The sequence below is a fragment of the Hydra viridissima genome, unplaced genomic scaffold, assembly GCF_058129835.1.
Source record: "Hydra viridissima isolate aposymbiotic clone 2 unplaced genomic scaffold, HvirCarnegie_v1 scaffold_7, whole genome shotgun sequence".
Taxonomy (NCBI): domain Eukaryota; kingdom Metazoa; phylum Cnidaria; class Hydrozoa; order Anthoathecata; family Hydridae; genus Hydra; species Hydra viridissima.
In genome coordinates this window covers 7,298,912-7,310,910 of record NW_028324306.1, presented here as the reverse complement: position 1 = coordinate 7,310,910, position 11,999 = coordinate 7,298,912, and the positions used below count along the sequence as shown (strand labels likewise).

At 30.1% G+C, this 11,999-nt stretch overlaps 3 protein-coding genes across 3 annotated transcripts in view; all 3 read right to left on the bottom strand.

Annotated features, from left to right (window-relative positions):
* Nucleotides 1-11,999, bottom strand: part of LOC149885926 (E3 SUMO-protein ligase ZBED1-like) — a 131,892-nt gene that overhangs the window by 37,725 nt on the left and 82,168 nt on the right. The gene's annotated exons all lie outside the window — the stretch shown is intronic.
* LOC145184918 (GPN-loop GTPase 1-like) lies at nucleotides 76-2,375 on the bottom strand. The gene is made up of 6 exons (XM_090093111.1): nucleotides 2,159-2,375; nucleotides 1,759-1,997; nucleotides 1,394-1,613; nucleotides 1,125-1,278; nucleotides 863-952; nucleotides 76-739 (listed from the first exon to the last, which is right to left on the bottom strand). Exons 1-6 carry the CDS (start codon nucleotides 2,288-2,290, stop codon nucleotides 504-506), a joined length of 1,071 nt encoding a protein of 356 aa, XP_089949237.1. The 5' UTR covers nucleotides 2,291-2,375; the 3' UTR covers nucleotides 76-503.
* On the bottom strand, nucleotides 2,755-3,370 carry LOC145184110 (anaphase-promoting complex subunit 10-like). The gene has a single exon (XM_080059693.2). The coding sequence runs from the start codon at nucleotides 3,334-3,336 to the stop codon at nucleotides 2,767-2,769; it is 570 nt and encodes a 189-aa protein (XP_079915819.2). The 5' UTR covers nucleotides 3,337-3,370; the 3' UTR covers nucleotides 2,755-2,766.

Below are 11,999 nucleotides of genomic sequence, written 5' to 3'. Positions count from 1 at the left end.
CAAATTATAGATTAATCATTTACTCAAAAATACCAGATTAGTTGATTTTGCAAACACTAGAATTAAAACAAGAAATAATGGACATTGTTATTACAAATATATTACATTAGTTTGCTAGATTATATAAAAAGAAATTTTGAGAAAACTCAAATTTCTTTTACATCTTACTTTAAATTTTCATAAAAATGGAAAGCTGAAAAAACCTTGAAAAACTTTGTGAAACAAAAGTTTAATAAAGTTGCCTGTCCAGTTAGCAGAAAAACTCATGCTAATTATAAATGCCATTTTCACAAACCTTACAAAAAGGTCACTGATATTTTATAAGATAAAAACCAGCACAGTCAACCATAAGCAATTTGCTAATAACTAACTCATGAAGCAATGGTTTAATTTTATATGAGTATCCACTTTGTTTTATCCAATTCTTAGGCAATTCTGCTTTATTAGATTGTAGATAATCTTCTGAAATTCTATAGATATTTTAAATTCATCATCAGTTAAAACTATGAATTCTTGGACTGGTTTCCTAAAAAATGAACAAATGAATGCTCTTCACGAATTTCTGATTCTTCAATACTTTCTTCATCGCTTTCTTCAATCAGTGAACCTGATGCATAGTTAATAGGAATATCAGGTGGTATTGGAGCACTAAACAAACCACTTTCTAGCGAACTTTTGGATTTAGAAGTATTTTGCACATTTTCAGTATTTTCTTTTGCAACTTTTTTTCGGTCAAGCTCTAAAAAAATTTACTCCATTATTATCATTCATTTGTATATTTTCTCTCTTTTTTATACTACTATAATAAGGTTTTTTATATTATTGTAATAAGGTAAATACATTGTAAAAAAAAAAAATATACCAGGTTTGTATTCTGTGTTATATTCAATGATTGCTTTATCTATTGCTGACATAAAGTCGTCCATACCCATGCCTGTTACTGAAGATACTCCTGGAAAGATGATTTAGCAGAAGTAATATTATTTAATAATACAAGTGATAATAGAAACAAAAACAATAGAAGCAAAAACAATAAAAAATCTTAACAATATTTATATCCATAAGCAACAACAAAAACAAAAAGTAGTTTATAATTGCTAGTATTCCCACCATCTTTTACTTACCAACACACTTTAGACTTTCATAAAATTCATCAAGAACTAAACTCATAGAGCGTGTCAAGTTTGAGATATATGAAGTTTCCATATTCAGAGCATCTTGAAAAGAGTCAAAACTTGTCATCCAATCTGTTATAAATGAATGGTCCACAATATCTATCTATGAAAAATATTGCTAAATTTAAAACAATAAAATTCTAATATTTAGATAAAAGGGTGGTAAATTTATGAAAAAAATAATCATGTATAATAGCAAAAAAATTAATGAAACTTACTTTGTTTAGAAGAACAATAAATGGCAGTTTTGTTTTATACATAATACTGCATGCATACAACATATTTGACATAAATGTCACCGGGTTAGTGCTACGAGCTGTATCTATAACATAAACAATGATGGTTGGAAGTGCTGTTGCAAGTGACTCTGTAATAATAGCACCCGAAGCAGACCAAGTAAATACTTCTATTTGTCCAGGGGTGTCTATTATAATGGAACTGTGAAATAAATTATAACTATTTATAAGTAATTTTTGCAGAATACAAGTTAAATATATGAAAGAAACATTGTCTATGTAAAAAGTATTATAATGTGTTTAAAATATCAGTTTTTTGGCAAAAAAAACAAAAACAAAAACTGTACCTGTATTCATTGTCTTTCTTTTCTATAAAATTCAATACTTGATCAAACTTTGTGACAAACAAATTTAATGAAGTCATAATTGCACCATTTGGACCGAGATTATATTGCTTCATTACCTCCTTGTAGTCAACAGTATCACGAATATCAATGTTTGCAGGGTAAGGTATTTCATGCACTGCTGGATCCAAATTGATTACATAGGGTGGTTGTTTTTTTGAATACAAGTATGATGTTAAACGCTGAAAAATTTTAATTTTATGCTAGATTCAATATATTCAAGTATTTCATTTCCTAGTCAGAAAACCTTGCAGTAACCATTAAAAAAAAAACCTGCATTAAGTATTTTGATGTATTATTTCCTAAATTAAAGTATATCATTTTAAAATTTAACTATTCTAACCTGCACAAAAGTTGTTTTGCCAGAACCAGCCATACCCAGAACTATAATGCATGGCATTTCTGGTTTTGATTTTTCACTCATTGTAATGTTAAGCAATTGATCTGATATTTCACTTTCAACAGCACAAGCCATTTTGTTTTTTAAACTCAAATTTTTATTTTATATGCAATATATACATTAATACCTAAATTAATATACTTGTTTAAATGTACATACTTTATGTTATTTAAAATACGTATTTATATACATATGAATTAATTTACATAATTTGTTTATTTGTTTAACAACTCTTTAAAAAATATAAAACAATAATGCTGATACGACAGATGTAACCTTTAGCCAAAAGAGATGGGTTTATAAATTTTGTGCCCAATCAAAATATATTTCAATTCGATCATTTGTGGAGGTAAATTCTATACTATGTGTGTCTACACACACACACACACACACACACACACACACACACACACACACACACACACACACACACACACACACACACACACACACACACACACACACACACACACACACACATACACACACACACACACACACACACACACACTCACACACACACAGTAAAACTATATAAATATTATTGGTAGTCATCTTATGCAACATAATTCAGTTAGTGCAGGATCAGTTAACTGTTCAATAGATGGCATTTTCTCACTTGCTGAATTCACTTTTGGTGCAAAAACTTTTATTTGCCGCAAATGTGTATCTCTTCCATTTTGATGGTTACCTAAAACTGCTATCTGAATCATAAATACTTTAAGAATGCTTCCATTATCATCCAATTCAACATTTATCCAGCCACATGGCTCATCAAGTTCGAGTAGCTCCTTTTGTTTTAAATCATGCTTGTCATTTCCAACACGAATTGATATTTTATTAGGAGTGTAGCTTTCATCAGACTTGTAGTCAGTGTATATTGATACAAATCGTACAGCTTGTCGCCATGGAAACTGAATGTTTATGAGGTGTGGTTGAGGCCCATCAGATTGAAAGTAAGTAGTTAATTTATTATCACGTAACTCAGATATGCCAAAGCCTGGTTTACATGAAGATAAAGACCAAACAGCATTTTCACCAATCTCCCTTACTTGATCCTGGAGATCACTAGAAAAGATTGAACTGATGGGAATTGTATTTGTTTTAGAATCATCAGCCATCAATAGAAGTTTATAAACTCATAATGACTAACTAAAAATAAAACAATAAGAAATTTCAGTTTATTTGAAGATTTTCAGAAACAAATAATTGTAAAATAGAAACAAATCTTTAAACATTTTTGTACATCATTTGACAACAATAGAGTTTAATCATAACCATGTAAAAATGGATATGAAATCTGTTTTGGATTTAAGATGAACATTAATAACAAAACTGTAAAAAAATATAAATTTATTAACTGAGTTTAAACTGTAAAACTTAATTTTAGTACTTATAGATAAGTACATAAAACTTTCAAATAAATTAGTACTTATAGATAGTACTTATAGATTTTTAAGTACTTATAGATAAGTACATAAAAATTTAATTTAAATAAATTATCAATTTCAATATATAGGCAGATTACACCTTTAACAGGACAGTGCAAGTTGCCTTTATCTTGGAATTGAAAACCTCTTAAATTGATCTCAAAAATTTTATATAAACCACTAAGTATCATTTTAAATAATTCATTTTGCAATGGAATATTTTCTGATGTCTTCAAACTAGCCAAAGTTATTCTAGTCCACAAAAAAAGATGTAAGCAAATGTAAGCAAAATGTAAGCAAAAAGATGTGAGCAAATGTAAGCAAAACCTTTGAAAAAGTTTTGCATTACAAAATATACAACTTCCTAAACCAAAATCAAGCTTAACTATTGTAGTATAGATGGTATATCAGATATACCTATTATATAAAACTGTCTTTGATTAGTAATAGAACTTATCTTGGTGTTGCAATAGATGAGAAACTATCATTCATACATGACCTTATTCTTAATTCAGCAAAAGTTCAACACTGTGTTAGTTTCAAAACACTACTATTTATATATCATTCAATTTTTGGTTCACATTTACAATGTTGATGTTAAGTTCGGAGAAAATCTAAAACTGTCTGTCTTTCTAAAACGGTTTCACTTCAAATAGAGCAGTCTCCTTCCTTCTATATTTCATAATTACTTTTATACTAGGACAGTGTGGGTATAGACTAAGATAAGTCACTTACAACAATTTAACTATCCCACTAAACAGACAACTAAATGCGGAATAAATTCCAGTACATGCCAGTGTATTCTTTAAAACAGATTTTATCCTTAGGTCCAAGAGTCTATTCTTAAAGTCACTCCATCATTTCAACCTAAAAAGTTACGCTGATATCCATTCTTTACCTCTATAACTCTTTTCTTTGTGTATGTGTGCATCTTATAATTTTTTATTTGTGTATTTGTGTATATGTGCATGTATATTTGAATACATTATATTAACTATTTGACCTATATTTTATCTCTTTTAAAAGTCTGTTTTGTGGTTGATCTAAACTTTTGTAAAATTCCACTTTAGTTATGTGATTAATTTATTTCTAATGTTTTTGTTGTCTTTTCTTTATTTTATTTAGGTCATTGTGCTTTATTAGAAAATTACTATTTGCAATGACCTGTGTTTTTTCGTTTGTTTTTTTTTTGTTTGTTTTTTGTAACACTCTTATTAACACGAAATATATATTTATATTGTTAAGAAATGGAAACTCCAAAACACTTCACTTTTCGTACCCCATGAGTTTTCCGTCTAATTTTATCAAGAACCCACGGTGGCTACTACTCCTCTAATCCAATAACAAGGTTCATTCAGTGTAAATTTTTTGATAATTCGACCCCCGTCCTGGAATTTTTTTCACGTTAATGAGTTGCACGAACAAAAATTTCTGTTGTCAAAGAAATAAGATGTGAGACTTTAGTTTCTTTAGGGCCATTTTGTAGGCGATCTAAGAAATTCTATATTTTAAAAATTAGTTCTTTAAAGATCGATGTTTTGTCCATGTTTTTGTAATTGTGAAGTTGCTTATTTAAAAAAAAAAAAAAAAGTAGGTAGTTTCAAAATAAATATTTATCGAGAAATATTTTCCGCAGGTTTTAATTAACAGATTGGAGCTTTCATTAAACAATTTTTGTTTTAAAAATAAAAATCTTTTAAACTTTGTTCGTTGCAGTTTTTGGAATGCTATAATTTGGACCAAATATTATTTTAGTGGTAAGTAGGTTGGTAAGCGGAACCCAGTAATTAGCCTCTCGTGTCGGCACCATAAATGATGATCTAGAATAAAACAGTTGAATACACACTGAAAGCTATTTTGAGTTTTGATGTATATTTTTTTGGATATAAGACAAATACTTTATTGGATACAAGAAAAATATTTATCCGTCGATAAAAGTTAAGACTGAATCTAATCTTGGAATATGAACTCATTGTTCTCAGCAAAATACTGATAGTAATACAGTTATACTTAAACCTTTCAAAAAATTCTCCCCCTTAATGCATATGAAACAAAATTTTTTTTATAAAAATGGCTTACGTACACCAAAATTTTTAAGTTTCAATTATCTACATTACATCTGAAAAAACCGAACTGATATATTTAAAAAACAATGTGTTATCGTAATAGAGCCGTTAAAACCTAAATTTTAACTTCGAACATTTTAAAATTTAAATTTAAAAAAGTTTTTTCTAAACAACTTTATGTTTAACAGTTAGGCTTCTTTTACATTTAAAGGGGCGAACTAACAATTAGGCTTGTGTTGCACTTAAAGGGCGAATTAACAGTTAAGCTTGTGTTGCATTTGAATTCTTAGTTGATTTTTGGTTTTGTAAAAAAGTCTTGATAGAGTTATTTAACAACTTGTAATATGTCAGATAGCAAAATATTTTATATTTTGTAAACCTATTTTGAGATTATTTCTTACTCATGTTTAATATAGTGACACAAAGTAATAATCTCTATTGCTCTTGCTTAATATAGCGAGCTTTACGAAGTAATTTGGTGAACTCCACAAACCATTTTTTTCTGTTGTTTTCAGATTTTTCGCACTAAACAATTTTTAACGATGAAATTGAATTTAGAATAATCCCTAATAATGCAAAATCCTAAAAAGTACAAGTATGTTGACGTACCTTTAAAAATAATGGATAACAAGACCATTTTGAAAGAAAAATATTTTTTCAGATTAACCTGAAAAAATATCGTTCTACATAATTATTAAAGTCCATACGAACTGATTCGAAGGCTTGCTCCACCTGCTTGAGAATCCTGCAGAATGTATTATTAAAAGTCTTAGCGTTTCATTTGTGATAAGATTTAGAATAAGAAGAATTAAATATTCACCGTAGATGCCAAGTCTCGGCTGTTGAGAAAAGGTCACGTATTTTTCCAAGATGTACTTTACAGGTATTCCGAGATCTTGTTACAACTGTGGAAAGATTTGGGAGAGAAAGAATTAACTCTTAATAATTTTTTATTCAAATGATACAGAACCACTTTCAGTCTCATTAGTTGATTCATCATCTCGGTTCAAAAAAGAACTATTATCATGCTTTTTAACAGCGGTCTTTTATCTAGAGAGGAAAGTAAATCATCGATGACTAATTTTTAGGCTTGTAAACGACTTTATTTGTAAACAGTTGAATTATAACAAGTGTACTTAGTCTCGTTTACAGAAGATATAACTTCAGGATATCCGATTGCAGTAAGGTTGTCTAAAGCTTTCTCTGCAACTAAAACAATATCAAGTCTCCATCCATCTAACGTTTCCTTTATCTGTGCCTGCTTTTAATAATAAATTTATAAAAACATAGTTTTACCTTTATTTTTAAAGAAAAATATAACATTTAAAAAGTTTGATGAATATACCCTTTCCAGAGTCTTTCGATCTTTATCTTTTAAATATTACTTTCTACATCCATACTAAAACAGCATTTACATCCATACTAAAACAGCATTTACACATAATGATCAGAAACGCACGATGATCTAAACATCAAATGCAGCACATTTTGTCTCATTTAAAATTCCTTTGATTTTTTTGCAGGATAAGACCTTTAATTTTTTTGCAGGATTACTACTTTATTAAAACGAAGATTACTCATTTCTTTAAAAAAATCATAAAAATATCTCAAAAGTTCTTTAAAAATAAAGGTGAACGCGTTATTGGTGATCATTTTAGCTTCAACAATTACAATTTAGGGGAAGTTCTATGATGAAATTCTCTTTTCACCTTTAAAGCTGAAAGTATGAAAATTATTTCAAGAATATTTGGGAATGACTGATTTTTGCAATAATTATTGTTTCAACTTTAGTTCTTTATCGACGTTTTCTTTTGTAAACTCGGTAAGTATACTCTTTAACTGCTTCTTTCTACTTCTTTTATTTTTTTGTAACTTTTTTATTTATTCTTTTGTAACTTTTTTATTTATTCTTTTGTAACTTTTTTATTTATTCTTTTGTAACTTTTTTTTGTAACTTTCATTGAAGCTTCAGGAATGGATGGCGTGAACATTCGGATGGAGTTTTTTTAAAAGAATTTTTTTTTTAAGTCTTTTGAGTTTTTTATTATTAGTAAGGTATCGGAAATGCAGCTGATTTTTATTATTAGTAAGGTATCGGAAATGCAGCTGATTTTTATTCATTTAATCGTGAGAACAATTAACCAAATTTTAACAAAAAGTAATATTACTGGTAAACGCAGTTTTTAAGTTGTGGCACCCAAAACTCTGTTTTGGGTGCTTTAAGTTTCGTTTGATTTTTGGTTTGAAACATCCAAACATCCAAAAATTATCCACCGCTTCATTCCTTGTTGTGTTTTTATTGTTGAGTTTTATTCTTTAATAATAAATTTACTAAAAGTTTATGTTTGATTTATTGTAAGTAAAAGTGTTTGATTTCTTAATCCATATCTTTCATTAAATGTTTTTATTAGCGATATCGACATTTTTTCTTCAACACATTTCTTCAACTAATATGAGCAAGACTAATATGAGCAAGTTTTTCAATTTTATTATGGATATAAAAATAAATATATGCATTAATGAGCATTAATGAGGATGGAACCGAATTCGAAGTGTAATACGGTGTGCAATGGTTTTAGCGATATTACGAGATGCATCTATACAAAACATAGAATTGCATTCGTTTGGACTTAAATTCGACTAACTCGATCTATGGTTAATTATAAACAAACGATGGCGCGTATCGTTATAATTAACCATAGATCAGTTATAAGACTTTTTTTAACTTAGTGGTTTGTAAAATCAGTTACAACAATTTTCTTAATTTAGTGTTCTGTAAAATTACAAAGATGATTAACTAGGGGTTAGTTCGTACCAACTACGTCGCAAAAAAAGACAGTTTTTAAATCTTTTTAGAGCTTTTAACCATTTTTAAAATCGGGGAAGGTGGCAATAATCAGGGAAGGTGGCAATAATCCAAAGAAGAACAAGAGCCTTCAAAGGTTGGTCTGTATACTCTTTAGCTCCCATCCTCAGACTTTATCTTAAAAAAAGACAGATGGTATCCGTTCTCCTGAAGAGGCAATGTGTCCGAAATGTTTGACCTGTGCAGAATGCCCTCTCACAGTTGCTTCAGAAACATTTAAGTCTTTTGTCATCTTTCTTAATGACCTAATGGGGTTCCTATCAATCCAGCTTTTAATAGCATTGAACAGCCTGGGTGTGACAACTGAAGGACTTCCTCCCTGAGTTAAATTGTGGTTAGACATGTTTTAACTTCCATCATTATCTGTAGAAAAAAAATTCCGCTTGGAGCAAAGCAAACAAACAAAAAATTTGGAACATTTTTTTCCAATACGAAACCTTTTTTAAAAGGCTGTCATTTCTTGACGCAATTTATCAAATGTGCTTAGAGCACATGAATTGTGTGCTGATGCTGAAAATGATCATTATGTTTGTGAGAGACTTAGTTAATTATGTTAAGCTGATACTATACCTATAAGTTTGAAAAGTTTCAAATTTTTAAATATTTTACTCTGAGTGCTAGTAAAAAGTTTGATGCTGGAAAAACATAAGATTGGTGACTAAGGAATATTCAAAAAAAGACGCTTTTGCCAATGTTTGAGCTCTGTTTTGAAGGCTCCTGACACAAACACTGTAAATAATCTCTAACAATAGTACTGTAAATGTTTCAGTATCATCAAAAATACTTTGATGAATCAAGCAACACCAACAAACCTAGTTTCATCATCTAATGACAGTTTAAAGTTTCCACATTGTCACATCCTGCTGTATAGCTCAAGTTTACAAAATATTATTAACAATAACGCTGAGTGCTCTCAATTTCAATCAAGGGGTATCAAACTTTCTTCAGATTTTTCACGAAAAAAGACTTCATATTTTAATGGAGCTTGCGGTACAGCCTCTGGCTGCTCATTGAGTAAATAAATTCATTCTAGTAAAGAAATTGATGATAGATATAGTATTTTATGAGATCCGTTATTGCCATGAGAGAAATAGGAAAGTTTCCATGTTGTTCTAACAACCTTTTGTGTATTAATGAATTTATCTCCAAAAAACATCTTATGACAAGCTAAATCGGAAAAAAAAGAAAAAAGCGAGCCGAGCGTAGAGGATTTGCAAATGCCAATCAAAGAATGAAACTTTGTTTTAAAATTGTTTTTTATTTTTTTTTGTCTACAGGGTGTTCGTAAAATCAGTTTATTCTTTCATTAAAAGTTTCTACTCATTATAATAACTTATCCATTTAAATATTAATATATGTTTTAAAGTTTGATTCTAGGAAATTTAATTTCAGAAAAAAATGAGCAACCAACTATCTCTTGAAGAGAGAGAGATAAAGTTGTTCTTCTCTATGCCAAATTCGAGAGTTCTGAGGAAGTTCAACGAGAAGAGGGGAGAAAATAGCTCGGCGCGCAGCCACCCTCCAAGCCGGCGATTCTAAAGTTAGTTGACAAGTTCAAAGAGAAAGGCAGCGTTCACGATCGAGAGAGATCGGCCGGCCACGCTCAAGTGTGACAGAAGAGGCAGTCGATCTCTCAATTCGAAAGGGCGCTGCAGCTCTGGGTATGAAACAAACCAGCTATTACAATGCCGTTAAAGAGCCAGGCTTTCGACCCTTTAGATCAAGCAAAAACCAAGAAGACGACTTAGATAAACGAGTGCAGTTTTGTGAAACACTATTAGACAATTTTTCCAAAAACCCAGGTATGATTGACAAGATTTTGTGGTCGGATGAGAGTCAGTTTACTTTGGAGTTATAAATCGTCACAATAGCTGCTACTGGGTCTACTCTAACCTGCATGAAATATTCCAGGTCAGAACATCTAAAGAAGGACTTATGGTGTGGAATGACTTCAATTGGACTTACGAGTCCTATCTGGAAATGCTTAAGACAAATGTATGGCCTAAAGTTAAACAGCGTCGTCTCTACTTTTAACAGGATGGAACGCCTTCCCACTATTCACTCGTAGTGAGTGGCTCGATCTAAAATTCCCTGGTCATTGGATCGGCAGACGAGCCCCTATCGAGTGGCCTGTGCGTTCTCCTGACCAAACTCCACTAGACTTTTTCCTCTGGAGCAACTTGAAGGATATAGGACAAACCCTCTACACTTGTTGAGCTACGCAGCCGATTCGAGCAAGTCTGGAGCTACAGCCATCGATATGCGAGAAAGTATGCAAAAGTGTACCTGATCAATTGAAACTCTTCATAACGGTAGGAACTCATTTCGAAAATTTTCTCTAATTATATATACTGTCAATAATTCTACTTTAAAATAAAATACATATAAACCAATTACCTTATTTCTTCATTTAACTATATTTCATCAAAGACTTAAACGGACTTTACGAACACCCTGTACTTTCATTTCTAATGATTTACACTGAATTATTTTGTTTGCTAATTTCCTAATTTGTTGATTTGAAACAAAAGGTGGTTTATGGTTTTATTTACTGCAAGTAGTTTTTTTTACATAAAAGTCGTTAAAAAAACATTTCTAAAACCAATACAGGTTTGAGTCAATTTTACAAAAATAACACTGCAATATTGCAACTTGTGATCAATTTATTTTGTTCAATCAAGGATTAAGTTAAGAAAAAATTGTTTTTTATCTTTATTTGCTTTTTTTCTCTAAATATGGTTTTTTCCATATTTAGAGAAAAACAGCAAGTAAAGATAAACTTTAATTTCAATATAGTTTATACACAATTTCACGCGAAATTTTTTTCTCTTTCGAAACCCTACTAAAATTCAGAATAGTATTACTGCGTTGAACGATCAGTTCATCTGAGATTTGACATTAAAACTAACAGACAACTACTTTTTACATAAAGGGATTGAAAATGGCACTATATGCATGATACACTGTGGACCAAAGGGACCGCCAGATTTTATGTCGTGTCGATTAGTTGAAACTTTTTTTTTATAAGAGTGTTGGTATGTATACACTTAGAGAAAAAAGGGCTTTTAAAATTCTTTTTAGGTGCAAAGGGCCAAAAAAGGGCCAAAATGGGGCACCAATATAGTTTTCACCCCTCCTCTTTTTATAATTATTATAGAAAATTTTATGCAGGTCAAGATTTGTATAAAAACATAGGTCCGAAAATCAATAAAAATTACTCTAATTTAAATTTGAAGTCTTAAAAGATTTTCTCGAAACACTTGTAGTATTAGCCATTTTGTTGAAAATTTTTTCATAACTCACGAAACTTAACGGAAATTAAAAAGGCTGGTTTCTATTTCCATTTAGCACTAATATTAGAGTAAAGTTGTTTGATTTTTTATTTTGTTAAGATTAGTGATTTAAGCAGAATTAATTGGCGT